At 43.8% G+C, this 17853-nt stretch overlaps 1 protein-coding gene across 1 annotated transcript in view; it reads right to left on the bottom strand.

Annotated features, from left to right (window-relative positions):
• robo2 (roundabout, axon guidance receptor, homolog 2 (Drosophila)) overlaps positions 1-17853 on the bottom strand; it is a 423708-nt gene that overhangs the window by 52439 nt on the left and 353416 nt on the right. The window contains exons 21-23 of the mRNA XM_055147808.1: positions 8295-8422; positions 4288-4557; positions 3532-3642 (exon numbers count right to left, since the gene is read on the bottom strand). Coding sequence (XP_055003783.1) covers positions 3532-3642; positions 4288-4557; positions 8295-8422 — 509 coding nt within the window. The remainder of the gene's footprint in view (positions 1-3531; positions 3643-4287; positions 4558-8294; positions 8423-17853) is intronic.

The raw sequence follows: 17853 nt of genomic DNA, 5'->3' as shown, positions 1-17853 counted from the left end.
TGTGTGTGTGTGTGTGTGTGTGTGTGTGTGTGTGTGTGTGTGTGTGTGTGTGTCTGGTCTATTTCTGTCCATCCCAAACTTCAGAAGGCAAACTCAGTGCTGTGGTGAGGCATATCCACTCCCTCCTCGCTCTCTCTCTCCTCCTTGTCTTTCTCTCTTCCTCCTTCTCTCTCTCTTCCTTCTGTAAGTCTCTATCTCCGTCTGACATATTCTTCCTCTCTTCATCTGTTCTCTCTTCTCTCTCTTCTCTCTATCTGTCTCACTCTCACTCTCACTCTCTCTCATCTCACTTGTTTCATCTCTCTTCTCTCTCTCTCTCTCTCTCTCTCTCTCTCTCTCTCTCTCTCTTCTGTCTCTCTCTTCCTGTCTACTTTCTGTTTCCGTCTTCTCTCTCTCTGTTTCCTCTCTCTCTGTCTCCCTCTCTCTCTTCCTGTCTCCTCTCTCTGTCTCTTTGTCTCCTTGTCTTCCTTTCTCACCTTCTCTCTCCCTGTCTCCCTCTCTCTTTGTCTCTCTCTCCCTTCCTGTCTCTCTCTGTCTCCATATCTCTCTGTCTCTCCCTCTTTCTCTGTCTCTGTCTCTGTGTCTCTCTGTGTCTCTCTGTCTCTGTGTCTCTCTGTGTCTCTGTGTCTCTGTGTCTCTCTCTGTGTCTCTGTCTCTGTCTCTCTGTGTCTCTCTGTGTCTCTGTGTGTCTCTCTGTCTCTCTGTGTCTCTCTGTGTCTCTCTGTGTCTCTCTGTCTCTCTGTGTCTCTCTGTGTCTCTGTCTCTCTGTGTCTCTCTGTGTGTCTCTGTCTCTCTGTGTCTCTCTGTGTCTCTGTGTCTCTCTGTCTCTCTGTGTCTCTCTGTGTCTCCGTGTCCTGTGTCTCCGTGTGTATATGTCTCCGTGTCTCTGTCTCTGTGTCTCTCTGTCTCCTCTGTCTCTCTGTCTCTCTGTGTCTTCTCTGTGTCTCTGTGTCTCTCTGTGTCTCTGTGTCTCTGTGTCTCTCTGTGTCTCTCTGTCTCTCTGTGTCTCTCTCTGTGTCTGTGTCTCTGTGTCTCTCTGTCTCTCTCTGTGTGTGTCTCTGTGTCTCTCTGTGTCTCTCTCTGTGTCTCTGTGTCTCTCTGTCTCTGTGTCTCTCTCTGTGTCTCTCTGTGTCTCTGTGTCTCTCTGTCTCTGTGTCTCTCTGTGTCTCTCTGTGTCTCTCTCTGTGTCTCTCTGTGTCTCTGTGTCTCTGTGTCTCAGTGTCTCTGTTCTGGTAAAAGTGATGACAGAGTCGATCTTGTCCAGTCTGTTGTGGTTGTTCTCTTGCACGCTCACGTGGGAGAACAACACCGAGATATTTGTGAGATATTTGTGACTCAAACTCGCAAACATCGTGAGAATCCATCCTGCTGTGCTCGTCTCATTCACTAAAACAGACGGACACGTTTAGACCCGGGGACGAGGCTGTGATGACTGTGAAACTGCGACGCTGCTGTTTGTGTGTTTAACGCGAAAACTAACATCAACATTATTATGGAACGACGTGACACTATCTTGAAATTCTACATCACCCTCACCCTCTCTTACCCCGAACTGTGTGGATAAAAGAAGAAACATAACATCCTCACCGTGACATTAAACACACACACGCACTGAGCACACACTCGTTCACACACTTGTTCACATGTGAGCGCACACTAGTGGAGTATCTAAATCACACTGTAATTGTGAAGTCGCTCGCACTGAAGTCACCACCAGTCTGGAAGAGGACGCTTTTACCGCTCTGTCCATCTGAGCATCTCTAACGCTGCGGAGCCACACACACGCGCGCACACACACACACACACACACACACACACACATGCATATATTTACACACGCAGCAGTGCAGGAGCTTGGCCTTTTGTAATCATTTTTCCCTCTGATTAAAATGTCTTGTTTCTTCATGCCCCAATAATCGACTGAATTTCATTGTACACAGAGAGGGAGACACAGGGGGACACACGGAGGGGACACAGGAGGAGACACGGGGGAGGCCTGGGGGAGAAACATGGGGGACACAGGAGGGACACAGAGGAAGACACACTGAGGACAAAGGGGGGGACACGAGGGAGAAACATGGGGGACACAGGAGGGACACACGGGGAGACATAAAGGGAGATGGGGGAGACACAAGGGGAGACACAAGGGGAGACACAAGGGGGGGCACAGGGGGACACACACAGGGGAGAAACACAGGGGACACGGGAAGGACACAGAGGAGACACAGGGGAGACACAGAGGGGGCACAGGGGGAGACACAAGGGGAGATACACGGGGGACATAGGAGGGACACAGGGGGAGACACAAGGGAGACACAGAAGGAGACACGGGCGGGACACGGGAAGGACACAGAGGAGACACGGGGGAGACAAAGGGGAGCACAGGGGGAGACACAGTGGAAGACACATGGGGGGCACAGCAGGGACACAGAGAAGACACAACGGGAGACACAGGAAGGATACAGCGGAAGATGCAAAGGGAGACACGGGGGAGACACATGGGGGACACAGATGAGACACAGGGGGAGACACAGTGGAAGACACATGGGGGACACAGGATGGACACAGGGGGAGACACAGGGGGAGACAAAGGGACTGTGTACCATCCTGGAGACTGTTTTTATTTAGTCAAAAACGGCCTTGAAATTCATCCTGTGTGCTCCAAAATTGAAAATGAAAACACAATGTACATAATATTCAGTGAGGAAAGTCAAGTGCCAGTATCTCAAGCAATGATCAAAATAATGCAAATAAATAATCCAAATAAATAAAAATACATTAAAATAAACAAGTGTCTTTGTGCATTGTTGAAGAGCATTGTTTTAAAGGTGCACTATGTAACTTTCCTGTTTGCCTGCATGAATAGAGATGTTACTGCTTTAACCCTCTACCAGAAAAGTTACACACTGCTCCTTTAATATAAAAATGCTTTGAACCTGGCTGTGGTGAAGGCAGGAGCAGAGCAGATGGACTGAGACACACAAACACACACGCTGCTTTCAAGTACTGCAGGAGAATGAAGTTAAAGAGGAAGTTTCACACAGGATTATGATACTTAAATGTTCAGTGTCTGTCCCGTGCTCATACAGTTTTAAAAAAGGTTCAGAGTCTTCACCTGCAGACAGAGACACACAAGATTGTCTCATTCTCAGTTTATGTTCAGGCCTCGTGTGAAGCTCAGAACCTCCAGACTTCTCTCCCTGAGCTGCAGAGTTTCATGATTGGATTCATGACTGGTGCAGGTGCTGGGGTTTAGGGAGAGACCATCAGATCAGAGAGACATTTTAGGTTTAAACACATTGAGAATAAATCAGCACTACAGTTGTTCTCAGTAAAATCTGTATTGATTTGAACATATTTACCTCATATCTGAGGACACGTGGAATATAATTTGAATATTACGTGCAGGACCTTTAATATGACATTTACACTTTGAATCTCACTGCACTTGAAAGCAGCACACACACGTACACACACACACACACACACACACAGCAGTGACAGAGCAAAGCGTGAATGAGAGGGGCCGACCTGATAGGCTGCTGCGCTCTGAGCTGCCCGAGCTGAAGTCCTGCGATTGGTTGTGTGGGATTCTGTTAGACAGTCCCTCGGCCAATCGGTGATCAGGGATGAAAAGGAGGGCTAAAGGGGGAGGGGTTAAAGGGCAAAAACCACAGTGATGTGAGCTGATTGGCTGAGAGCACAAGCACATGCAAACATGCAGTTAGAGCGACAGCAAAGCAATGACCAATCAGCACGCAGCTCTCACCTGAGACATGGAACCATCACATTCAACCAGAATACTTTTATTTTCAGACTTTAGGTTTGTTCTGTCAGAACTTTTCAAACTGCTCCAAATGTGGAATCACTTCAATCACTTTTTGAAAAAAGGCCGTGTAGAGTTCACCTTTGTTTTTTCATAATAATAGTATCACTAGTTTGCAGTCAGTGTGCCCCACGGCAGCTGTGACTGCACTTATGTTTTACCACCACAGAGTGTAGAGTGTGGAGTGAATGCAGAGTGACACAGTGCAGTGATCTGAGGCTGGAGCAGAGTATACAAAGTGTACTGAGTGTGTGTGCTTTGAAAACAATATACTTAATGCATACATTATATTTACTAATCTTTACCAATAAAGACTGTTAAAGTGAGTTGTGTTTTCATATGTTGAAATGCTCCTGAGTTGTCGGTATCATTTCAAATGAAGCACTAGTTCACACATTAGGATCATACACAGGGAGAGGAAGAGGAGAGAGGATGATGTCAAACTGAAGCTCTGTACTCACTGTTGTTGCAGGAGCCCTTCTCTGGCAGGGAGTAGCCCAGGCTGGCCATCTCGTGCTTGGCCTGAAGAGAGGCCTTCCACTGGGGGTCGGGCAGCTCCACGGACAGCTCGTGGATGCTGGAGGAATGGAGGATCTGGGTGGTGGCGTAGGGGGTGGCCTGGGAGGTCTGGCTGGGGCTGTTGTAGCTGGTTTTGCTGGTGAAGTCTATGGAGCTGTAGATGGCTCCGTCTGACAGCATGGTGGCGCTCTTCTCCTGGGCACTGGAGTGGTCTGAAGAGCACGAGGGCTTAAAGTTAGTTAAGTGAGTAAATCCAAATATATGTGACATGTTTTTATGAATTATCATACATTTTAACAGACTTTTTTTCATTCTCTTAAGGTACTCCAAGCACTGACTGAAAAGTCATTATCATACCTTTTCCAAACTACTGGTTCTACACAAAAACATCTGAGTATCTGTCCTGGTATTTTGTATTGACTGAAGAAGTGCAGCCCTAAAGATCTGGAGTCTTCTGTCCACTTGAGACTTGAAACATTCTTCTTTACAGCAAGAGTTTGTTTTTTTCACATGAGGACTGGTTATGTCTTAACCGCTGATCAGTTTTCTGGTTTATTACTAACTACATTTTTAAAGTGGACTTGGACACCAACACCAGCTCTCAAACATGGACCACATCTGAAATGGAGGCTAGAATTACCGCCTTACAAACCTGCACTGGAGCACCTCTGGACATGACTGAATCCAGTTACACTAAAGCTGTACTTAGGAACTTTTCTGCTGGAAATATTTTTGCTCAGCCTATAATTTTACCCAGTCTGGCAGTAAGGTTTTTTTTGTCAAGCATATATTTAAATACAACAGTTTTTTGAATTACTGTGGCCGGCTGGAGATACATCTGCAATACCTTCATGGAGAGAGGCAGGTGGCAGACCAAACAAGTGAAACTGTGTACCTTTAACTTCAAACTTTATCTTCAGACAGTTACTTTTACTACTACTACCACTTTACTAGTACTCTAGATTTCTCATCAAGTGTAAAAGACTGAGCAAAACCCTCAAACAGTATTAAAGTCTCACGAAACATGATGGAGAAAAGGTACACATCTTGGGACTTTTAAAGACTGTTACAGAATGATTCACCGCTGGACACTTTCAGATCACACCTCCAAACCTGCTCTTAACGGCTCTCCCCCTGTGCACCAGTCCTCCCCTGTCCTCCCTCATCCTCCTCTCTTCCCTCCATCTCAGCAGGCTCCATCATATCCTCCACATCCGTAATCCTGCATTCTGTTTTCTAAAAATGGCATCGCCTGACGCCTGGTGCCTGGTTGGAGTGTGGTGGACTCTGTGGTGCCCAGTGAAGGGTGAGGAGCTGCAGAACTGTCCACATGTGCGAGGCGGGAGGAGGGGTGAGGAGGAGGAGGAGGAGGGGGGTGGGTGTCCTTCACGAGTGGCTGCTCCGGACCATCTCCATCCCTCCCTCATCCCTCTCTCCTCTCCCCGTGCACATGTCTGCCATTACTCAGCTGTTGACACGGCGCTGTGCTGCTGCGGCTGTGAAAGTGTGTGTGTGTGTGCGTGTGTGTGTGCATGTGTGTGTGTGGGAGGAGTGTGAAAAGAGGAAGGCCTAGTCATGGTTCAGACCTGATACAGAGTCTGTCGAGGTGTGGTTTTAGTCCCATCAGAGACCTGGTTTAGTCCTGGAGCAGAATCTTTAAAGGTCCTACATTACACAAACGTGATTCTTGTGACTTTTAAGCCAAGTTAGGATGTTATTACCTCCTCAAAAACAGACCTGGAGTTGTGTTTTCATTCACACATGTTTTAGTAACACTTTATTGCTAGTCTGTTTATATCTCCAACCTCAAAATACTCTGTTCCACCTTGTGATGTCATGGCACAGTTGTTTCCAAGTCAACAGCTACATTTACCTTTTGTTAAATGATCCAAATGATTCTAGTGAAGGTGTATGGAGTTTAAAAACAGAGTGGAACACCTCCTGTGTTACCACATGACATCACAATGTGGAACAGATTGTTTTCAGGTTGAGAGAAGAACACTTAATCCATAAATCTGCAGAGTTTGTGTGTGAATGAAACAAAACAAGACTCAGAACTCGGTACTTGGTTTCTTTTTGATGAGGAAATATGTATATGGAACATTTTCATACAGATCAGAAAACAGTGTCATACGGATCATTGAAATGGTCTTCTAGGTCTGGTTTAGTTCTAATTTAGACCTGGTTTAAAAACCCTTCAAGACCTAAACACAATTTTTGTACATTTGTCCTCGCCTTTTTTTTTTTCTTAATTTTGCGTTTAAAACTGCCCCTTTTACCCCCTAATGAAGAGTTATACATCATTTTTTTCAGTACAACCTGTTATTTCACAATCTGCTGCTGTAGTTGTGTCATATGGGTGTAATAAAAACTACAGGACTAGAAATACAAATGAAAACAAAAAGAAGAAGAGAAAACACAGTAAACATGTTTAAACAATTTTTTGGACAAGAAAACATATTTAATTTAGAACCTTAGCTACAAAAGTGTAAAATATCAAGTCTGTAAGTAAACTCAAAATATCCTTATTGCCTCAAAACAGAAAAAGGTGCAATGTCCCCATGACTTTCCTGGTGTCAGTCTTGCAAACAGCTGGTGTCAGGTCCAGGACACAGAGCCACATCATTTCCTGCATTTCCATGGGGTTTATTACATTTGGATTTGGACATTTGAACTGAAATAAACCTTGCAAATAAAAATGTCTAGGGGATGTGCAATTACACAGACCAAGATGTGTAATTTCCCATTAATTTTAGAAATAAATGCACTTAGAGCGACTTTTTCAACCACAGACGCTCAAAGCATCGACCGTTTTGACTCACTACACTCTTTGGCAAAATTTGGACCAATCAAAATAGACGGAGCGCATGAGCTTGGCAGAAACCAAAGCTCCTATTGGACACTCATTTTCCCTACGTCATCATGCAGCGTGTGATGTAGGATAATGCCGGAAATATGCTCGGAAAGCTGCAACTGTCAGCTTTTCAAGGTAAACAAAGTAAGTTTCTGTCTTTCATGGTTGGAAATGTATGCACAGTTATATAAAACATATTCCCAGATATCATATATCAGGAGTGTCAAACTTATTTTGGTCCGGGGGCCGTATCCAACCTACTTTGATCCCAAAGGGGCCGGATCAGAAAACTCATGTCATATAAACCCCAAAAATAACAATAAGTTCAAATATTTGTGCAGAGAAACACAAATCTATTACAGAAATCTTTTTTAATTGATGAACTCTTTCTTTTACAAAATATTATAATATTATGAACAACCTGAAACTTTAAGAAAAATGTAATTTCAACACAATGTTTTAACATGAACTTGTTAATAAGAATAAGTTCATTTTTCTTGGAAAATTCTGCACTCGGCTCCACTTTTCTCATGTTGGACATTTTGCTGATGAGGGTGTCACGGTCAACAGTCAAAACGATCGTCCTTTAAGAGCGTTTGGAAAGAGACAAGTCTTCATTTGTGCTGCTCTGGTGGGAGGGGCCACGTACAGAGACGCTGGAGACGCTGCTGTGATAAACACCACAGAAAATTAACAAGATTTTAATAGAAAATATAATTCAAATATTTTAGTAGAAAATCAGCTGAGGGCCAGATTAAAGGTCTTGGAGGGCCGGATCTGGCCCCGGGGCCGTATGTTTGACACCCCTGTCATATATGATACCATCATGGTTAAAACAGAACTACTCTGCAAAGTGAACTTTTCAGAACCTCTAACCATATTATAGTAGTTTCCTCTCACCATTATTCACCTGAAGTTGTATTTGGAGTAATTTGTGCATGTTTGAACAATCTTTAATCACTTATATGCAATTTCTCCAATTTTATTTTCTTAATCAGTGCTCCGCGTTGGGTTTGGCAGCATTTATGGCGACGTCAGCTCCCATTAGGTTTATAGAAACATGTGAGTATATGTGTGTGTGTGTGTGTAACTGACCTGAGCGTCCAAAGTTGCTGAGCTCGTTGGGGCCTCCAGAGTTGCTGGTCACTGGAAGACTGGGGGCCGGCCAAGAGTCTGCTAACCAGGGGTACGAGGGGTCAGAGGAGGAGAGCAGGCCTGGACGACTGTGGAGGAGAGAGACAGAGAGTTAGACCAGGTTAATGCACCCAGAGGCCAGACAGAGAGGTCAGAGCAGGAGAGCAGGTCTGGAACACTGTGGAGGAGACAGGCAGAGTTAGACCAGGTAAATGCACCCGCAGGCCAGACAGAGAGGTCACAGGAGGAGAGCAGTCAGAGCAAAAGAGAGAGAAAGAAATTCAGAACAAGTAAGTACAATCAGGAGCATGGTCAGGAGTGAGCTGACCGGGGGTACGGGGGGTCAGAGGAGGAGAGCAGGACATGACGATTGTGTGGAGAGAGTGGGAGGGGGGAGAGGTGAGACCAGGTGAGCAGAGTTCTGCACCGGCCTGAACTCTACTGAGGCAAGAAGATTAAGTTTAGATTTAGTGTTAACTTTACTTTTCTTTCTTACATCAAGGAACCATTTCACCATTCCCACGAACAATAAATATATTCCAGAGCTACACGTGTGGAAATGTTTCTTCTGCATGTGACCCGTTCTTCAATGCCACTGGGGACCCATCTCCAGATCTTAAGTTAGTCTTGATCAGGACGACCTTAACTGGAGGATTTAATCTATGGTGCATGTTTTGAGTTGATGAGGGAAATCATAATGTCTGTGTGATACAGGGAAATTCTACACTGTGATGCCTGGGCAACATGGGAATCAAACTCAGAACCTTTTTAGTCCAATGAGATTAATTTGGTCTTTTGTTATTTCATGTTATCAGGTTCTTTTTTCAGACCTAGAGTTTTGTTTCATACCTGACAGTTTCAACTGCTCACTAGTGCTCCAGCAACATTATGTGACCACTCTGAGGAAGAGCACTAGTGAACAGTCGAAACTGTCAGGTATGAAACAAAACTCTAGGTCTGAAAAAAGAACCTGATAACATCAGAACCTTTTAGCTGTGAGAGTCTAGCCACTCTGCCACCATGCCATTGATCTACCCATTAAAGGTCCTATATTGCAGTTTCTCAAACTTTTTTTCTGGGGACCCATATTTTAAAAGTCACAAATCCTTTGTGACCTAAGTCAATAGACATTATTCATAAATCACAAAATAAAGGTGGATTTTTCATTATTGAACATTAATGAGGAAATTTTCTTGTTGACTGAGTGATTGTGTCTCTCTGAACAATTAGTATTACTCAGTAATTGACCCAACATTAAAAGGTCTCCATAAATATCCTGAAGTGCACTGACCTTTGCTCATGTATCACCTTCTTTTTGGACGACCAAGCAAGCATTTCTCAACTTTAGCTGCAGGAACACTCGTTCAGGGCAGATAGGATTCACTGACTCACTCGCTCTTTCTCAACTGTATACTGAAGACCTACATGCAGATCGTGACAAGGCAACCCCCCAAAAAATCTCTTGTGACCCACGTGAAGGTCATGACCCAGTCTTTGGGAAACACTGACATACTGAACTTTAGTCATGTTAGAATGTTGTTACCTCCTCAAAAACAGACCTGGAGTTGTGTTTGGTTTCATTTACACATGTTTGAGTAACTCTTTATTATTATCTTTCTACATCTCCAAAAATCAAAATGCTCTGTTCGACTTTATGATGTCATGAAGTGGTAGTTTTCAAGTGAACAGCTCCGTTTACCTTTTGTTCAGTAGAGATTGGCAATTCCAGATCTGAAATGATTCAAATGATCCTAGAGAAGGTGCATGGTCTTTATAAACACAGTGGAACATTTCCTGTATTACCACCTGACATCACAAGGTGGAACAGAGTGTTCTCTGTTTGAGGTAAGAACTCAGGCACAGAATTCAGAGATTCAGGGGCTGTGTGTGAATGAAACAAAACACTCCAGGTCTGTTTGTGATGAGGACACTACATTAGAACAGATCCGAAAATAGTGATAGGTTCTCAAGGATAAAAAAAAAAAAAAAAAAGAGTCCATTAATGAAGTGTAGAACCATTTTTGTGCATTCTTGTCTTCTCTCTGTGTTGTTTTCCCATCACTCCTCGCTGCTTTCACCCACTACACTTTCAATCCTCCCTGATAAAGCTCCCAAACTGGCAATCCCGAACCCCCCTCCGCCTCCGTCCCTCGCCTCACTCCCACACGTGTGAGCGTCGGAGAGGACATGTCCGTGTAACAGGTGGACTCCTCTCCCTCACGTCTGGGGCTGTAGCGGCGGGGCATAAAAAGCGTGGCGGCGGGAGGACTTTAACTGCTCGCGGGTGAGTGGTGCCGGGTCGTTAGGGGCGCATTAGTCGTTACCGCGGTTACACACACAGAGCTAATGAGAGCAGGGGAGGGGCTTTTGTTTACATGTCACTCTGCGTCCCTCAAAGTGCTTACGGTGTTTACTGTGTGTCCAGAGCACCCAGAGGAGTCTAGTAAATCTGTGTAGTCCCGCTTTAGACCTGCTGCACTCTTTGATTAGTTGCGGTTTATATCCGGCTGTAATATACTGCTTTTGTTCTGCCACCTGCTTGTCTCCATGGAGATGTTAGTGCTTTACCTGGAATGTTCCATAGTATGACATTAAACGTATATGTACAGCATCTATTCATGTCCAGGTGCTTCTATTGCTAAACCAAAAAAATACATCGACATACATGTTTTCTTGCTTGTCACAGATTTGACCTGGAACTTGGTCCGGTGTCTCCACGGAAATAAATAAATGTAATGCGATACTGTGGAACATTACAGGTATCTATCTCCACTGAAACAAGCAAGTACCGCCAGTAAGCCAAGTTACAAATCAGATCTATGGTGAGGCGAGCCCCAAGAGTACGAATCGCATATTCTTAGCAGTATTTCTAAGCAATAAAAACACCTATAGAGAAATAAATACAGTATAGATAAGTTTAAAGTCATATAGTGGAACATTTTAGCCAAAGTAATACCATCTCTATGGAAACAAGTGCTGTAGGCCAAGTTACAAATCACATTTGTGGAGAAGTGAGTGCCCAGAAGCAAAATGCATATTCTCTACAGTATTTTTGAATTAAGTAGTGAATTAAATGCAACATGGACAAGTTTAATGCCATATTGTGGGATATTTTAAACTAACGCAATACCATCTCTATGGACATAAGCACGTCAACAAAAAATGTTAACTTATTTTGTTATACAGGATGTTCCTAAAAAAAAATAGCATATTTTCACAGGCCAATAATTTTGGCAATTCATGTTGAAATAACCTGAAATGTTCACAGAATTGATAGAAACAGACAGGGATATCCACAATATCCAAAACTCAAAGTACAATATCGTTCCGCTATGCATCTGACAGTACAATGTGTATTGTGATCTTTTGGAGAAGCTTTAGATGTGTAGGTAGGATACTTTTTGCTTCTGAAATACGTTGACAAGACTTTGGTGCGAATCAATACTGTCATAATCTCAAGAATTCAAGTAACATATTTCATTATGTGTGTGTGTTTTTAACTGTAGCTACTATAAAACAAGGTATTTAAGCAAAGGAACTTGTAATTCGTTATACTGTGACAGCCCACCATATTATTGTGAGACTTTTGGTGATACGATATCACGATATTTCAGTTACTGTTACATCCCTAGAAACAGATCAATATTTTATTTGAATATTTAAATGTTTTGTTACCTCCGCCAAGGAGGTTATGTTTTTGCCGGCGTTTGTCTGTTTGTTTGTTTGTTTGTTTTTTTGTTTTTGTTTGTTTGTTTGTCTGTTAGTAACATAACTCAAAAAGTTATTTGGACCGATTTTGATGAAATTTTCAGAATTTGTTGGAAATGTGAAAAGGAAGAACTGATTTCATTTTGGGGTGATCCGGAAGAAATCCTGGATTCTGGATCACTTTGAAATTTTAGTTAACATTGTGGTAAATGGGGCCAAAAATTTTGTTTCTCAATATCTCGGTTAATTATTGACCAAACCTCATGAAATTTGACTCAGGGATGGACAATGGGATCCTCTTTCATATTCCAAAGGCTGATCCGGATCTGATCCAGAAGACTGATTTTATCGCAATTTATATAAAAAATGGGGGTAGTCCTTGGCGGAGGTCTGCGCTCTCTGACTGCTTTTCTAGTTTTTGTTCTGTTTTCAGGTTGAGCCTTTCACTCCTAAAGAGAAGTAATTTTGCGTCTTGGAATCTGCTCGCACACACTCACCCAAGACTGTGTAGCCTTCAATGCAAAATTTGGAAAAACTTCACAAACTGGCAAGCAAATCTGGAACTGGTACCAGCAATGTAAAGAGTTTGGTTGTTTATGCAGGGCTAAAGGACCTGGTAAACCAACATCAACATTGGAAGAGAAGGTCGAGCAATTTCTTGAAAACCTCTTGCAAAAACTTTTCCCAAGAAGTCCATAAGGAGAACACATTTGGAAACCCAGATCCCTTGAATGACGGTTTGGCGTACCAGATCCTTTTTAAAATTGTGAAAAATTGGTGCATTGTGCAACTTTTCTGCTGCAGCATCCATCAAACGCTTACAATGCAGATGTGATTGCTTTGGGTGGAATGTTTCACAGTGTGGCATTAAACCTTTCTGTCTTCATGGAGACCAAACCAGACAAGTTACAGGTCAGATCTGTGGAGAGGCGACCCCACTGTTTGTTTTTCTAGATGTTTTTGAGCTGTAAATCCACCTGTAACTGAATAAATGTAAGGTAGAGCTGTTTAATGTCATACTATGGAACATTCCAGGCAGAGAAATGACATCTCCATGGAAAAAAGCAGAAAAGTTACCCAATGCATCTTTAATTAAAAAAAAAAGTAAGAAATCTGTATTGTAAGTATTCATTTTCTCTCTGCACAACAAAACCATTTCAAAATCGCTGTCTCACTGTTAACATGCAAATCCCCAAACACGACCAGCAAACATTTCCAGATTAAACCTTCCTCATCTCCCGTCTCAAAGCAATCTCCTCTTCCTCCCGCGCGCCGTAAGTGTTTGTTAATGCCCACGCGTTTAACCCAACCTCCGCGCGCTCCTCGTGGGCCCATAAACACGTGATTTACACCTTTGCCTCCGAATTAATATCCCGCGCCGCGCTTATTTACGATACGCCCCTGTCACCGGTATTTACGATCTCGCACCCATCACCTGCCTCCGTACCCCGTCCGCGCGCCAAGGTTGCCACCATCCATCCACACCCGGGAGGAGATGAGGAGTTCGGGGATGAGTTGCCGCCGGTCCCGCCCACCCCCACGGTCGCGCCGCTATAACAAACAGTCCGAGGCGCCAATCACTCTTATTCTAATTATCCGGAGAGTGGCGGAGTTTGATAGATCCAAGGACGCAGGGGCCATTTTGGACTGTCAGGGTCTGGTATGGGCGAGGGTGAAGGGGAGCGGCGGAGCGGAGAGGACGGAGCAGCCAGGAGTCAATGATGAGATGACGATGAGGAGAAAACAAATGTTCTACAGGCAATGTGAGGAGCAAGGCCAAAGTTATTCTGGTGTCTTATAGAATTTTAAACCATCTATAGGGTAAGGTATAGTCTGTATAGGATTTTTGTTTGGTTGACAGAATGAACACTGCATTTGACCCAACTTTCCATGCCACTGGGACCCATGCGAGGAGCAGGCCCTTATCAAACATCTCCAGATCTTCATCAAGAATAACAGCTGGAGGTTTTTTACAGGGTTGATGGAGGAAACAACCACAGATACAGGCAGAACATGCAAACTCCACATAGAAGCGCCCAAGTTGCACTGGGGATTTAATTTCTCAAAAGCACATTTGCATGTTTGAATTGTATGTGATGGGAAAATCGATTCCAAATATCAAAAGTATCAATTCTCATGCAAAAATATCCATCCTTTCTCAAAAATTGCTGTTCTTGATCGACTTCTTAGCATTTTTTGGAAGTGAAAAATCTATCATTTGTTTATATTTGTGGTCAGGGTCTGGTATGGGCGAGGGTGAAGGGGAGCGGTGGAGCGGAGAGGACGGAGCAGCCAGGAGTCAATGATGAGCTGACAATGAGGAGAAAACAAATGTTCTACAGGCAATGTGAGGAGCAAGGCCAAAGTTATTCTAGCATCTTAAAGAATTTTAAATAATCTGTATTATTTGAGGCTGAGGTTTTGGGCATTTATGGACTAGTATTTTGTGCATCCTTCAAAACTACTGGGGTAACGTGGCAGAAGTGGATACATCTCCAGACTGAAGGTTTTTTTTAGATTACTGTGCATGATTTAAGTTGATGAGGAAACCACATTGATACAAATAATTAACTAATAATTCCACCAACAAGATTTGATCAACTGATAATTTGTAGTCAGAGTCAGCACAAATGTCATCATTTAGTCCACTAAAACTAAACTAGTCAACCAGAATGAATTATTTTTTTAATTTATAATATTTATAATACATTGTATGTGATGGCTTGGTGGAACATGTACAGATGTTCTTGGACACTGAGTTTGTTTGAGGTCTGGTCTTTATGGCCATGATGATTCTTTTTTATTTAGTTTTATTTTAGTTTATTTAAAATATGACTGACAGAAACCAAGGCAAAAATATTAAGTCGGTATAAGTCGATGAAATGAACACCCTTTGACTCATATTTCCATGTCACTGAGCCTGGGAACCCAGCTCCACATCTGGACTCAAGGTCTTGGTCAGGAGTACCCAGCTGAGGTTTATACTACTGTGCATGGTTCAGGGTAAGAAATGAAACCATACTGGGAAGAAGACCACACACACACACACACCTCCAGGACCTTCAGAGTGTTCCTTTAGCCGCCACGGTTCAGTTTTAGGCAGAGCTTCTGAGCCCTGTTAGTTTACAATGAACAGAAATGTATCATTTGTTCAGGGAGAAATAGAAAAAGGACAAGAACAAAGAATGTACATGAAGCCTCCAAATGTCTCTATGGAAAAAAAAAAAAAAAACGTTTGTGGGTTTGTGGTGCTATTAAAATAACAGAAAAAAGAGAGCTTCAAAGAAGTGCATTGCAGATCAGTTATTTCTTTTTAAATGGCAGATGTATTACAGGATAGTGCTTCCTACTGTGCACAGATTACAGATTGCCACATTGTACTCTCTATTCCAAAGACATAAGTGCTTTTTATGTGCTAAATATTACGGTACGTTCAGCCAGCCTGTTCACATCTATAATGGAATCCTGCACATAAAAAATATACCTATATAGAAAATGTACTTTAAACGTACATAAAACGCTGTCATCATTTGAGATAGCAGTGATGCGCGCCCACTCTGTGGTAATGGTTTGGAGGGAGACAAGATGGCCTCCACTCCAACAGCAGGACAGGGAGATGTACGAGCTCATAAACGTGCACGCTCCTCATATACGTGCACACGCTTCATATACGTGCACACTCCCCATAACCGTGCACGTGACTGAAGCACTGCCTTCCCCCAGGGCCGCCCCCCTCGCCCCCCAGAGTGGAACGAGTGGAGCAGCTCTCTCATTAGAACCACGGCAGAGGAGCAGGCTGACGGCACCGAGCCCATTACCTGGCCCTGTCCTGGGGCTACAGGCACTGGGGATTCCCCTGGGACTCACCTGGTCCTCCACAGCTCAGACACAAAGCCCCATCAGTCAGGCTCACCGCTCCCTGCACTCAAACTGAAGAAGAGTCGAGTGTGCAGAGTGTGCAGAGTGTGCAGAGTGTGCAGAGCGTGCACAGAGAGTGCAGAGTGTGCAGAGTGTACAGAGTGTACAGAGTGTACAGAGTGTACAGAGTGTGCAGAGTGTACAGAGTGTGCAGAGTGTACAGAGTGTGCAGAGTGTGCAGAGTGTACAGAGTGTGCAGAGTGTGCAGAGTGTGCAGAGAGTGCAGAGTGTGCAGAGTGTGCAGAGTGTGCAGAGTGTACAGAGTGTACAGAGTGTGCAGAGTGTGCAGAGAGTGCAGAGTGTACAGAGTGTACAGAGTGTGCAGAGTGTGCAGAGTGTGCAGAGTGTGCAGAGTGTACAGAGTGTACAGAGTGTGCAGAGTGTGCAGAGTGTACAGAGTGCAGAGTGTGCAGAGTGTGCAGAGAGTGTGCAGAGTGTACAGAGTGTACAGAGTGTGCAGAGTGTACAGAGTGTGCAGAGTGTACAGAGTGTGCAGAGAGTGCAGAGTGTGCAGAGTGTACAGAGTGTACAGAGTGTGCAGAGAGAGCAGAGTGTGCAGAGCGTGCAGAGAGTGCAGAGGTATAATACTCCCTACAACAGAAGCATAGCCAGACCGGACTGGAATATCACAATGTCTTGAGCAAAAACATACATTTTCTGACAAAACATGTGAATAATAATGAGTAACACGGGAGCCAGGACTGATGCTCCACAATCACTTGGCCAATCACATCGGTTTATTGTGATGGCAGGTCAAGTGGCTGCTGTGATTGGCTAAAACTTCACTCAAAGCCCCTCCTCCTCTCACACGATTGGACGTTACTTCACCACACTCATTCTGACCTATTCTCCATTCAAACAGCCGTCAATGTGGAGCTAAGGATTTGCAGCTTTATTTCAAGCTTGAGTCAAACTACATCAACTTTAATGCCATTGGGCAAGACACTCCACCACCCTTGCGTTTACTTTGATCAGTATTGAACTAATCTGACTCAAATCAACAACTGCAAAGTGCTTGTCAAACATGTATAGGTCTTCAAAACAGTGTGACCCCAATCTTGACCTCCTGACCCCACTGCCAAACCCCGATCAACACGACTCACCAAGAACCTCGATGTGAACGTGCTCAGCAGCAGTCAGAACGCTCCTCTCTTCTGAGCTTTTATCAGTTTCACTCACTCCAGTCCCCAAAGTCAAACGCTCCCCCGTGCTCCAATCTGGCAACCATTCATCTTCTGCGAATCATTTCTCGTATGATCGATTAAGTGCGATTGTTCAGTCAGGGCAATTTAGCCGCAGCCAATCAGAGCGCGAGGATTCGGGGGGCTCCATTTGCTATTGTCTAATTAATGCGGCAAACATGGCGGGTTACAAATGAATGCGGGCGCGCTGATGGTGGGCTCTGCTCGGGGCCAGATGGAGAAGTGCAAACATCTGGGAGCTAGTGGAACCAAAGAGATGAACAAGGGCCAGTTATACAGATGTCATTGTTTGTGTGTGAGGCCATTTAGAAGATTAAACAAACTTTTTATTTTCATTTTGTTTTGGGGTGTTTTTAATTGATGATATAGTTTATTTAAAAGGCCCATATTACTCTGTTTTATGAGCTCTGTCCTAATGTTGTTTCCTCATCACAAACAGACCTGGAGTTGTGTTTGACTTCTTCTCAAACTTCTCAAACAACTTCAGATCTGGAGCTGTGGAGTTCTTCTCTCAAACAGAAAACACTCTATTCTACATTGTGATGTCATGTGGTAATACAGGAAGTGCTCCACTGTGTTCTTAAACTCCATACTCCTTCACTACAATCATTTGGATGATTTCATTACTCCTACTACGAGCATTGTACCTACAACCAATTCTACTACTACTACTACTACTACTACTACTACTA

The sequence above is a fragment of the Boleophthalmus pectinirostris genome, unplaced genomic scaffold, assembly GCF_026225935.1.
Source record: "Boleophthalmus pectinirostris isolate CB_2022bp ecotype Guang Dong unplaced genomic scaffold, ASM2622593v1 HiC_scaffold_9, whole genome shotgun sequence".
NCBI lineage: Eukaryota > Metazoa > Chordata > Actinopteri > Gobiiformes > Gobiidae > Boleophthalmus > Boleophthalmus pectinirostris.
Note: the sequence above shows the minus strand (reverse complement) of the source record. Positions and strands in the feature narration are given on the sequence as shown.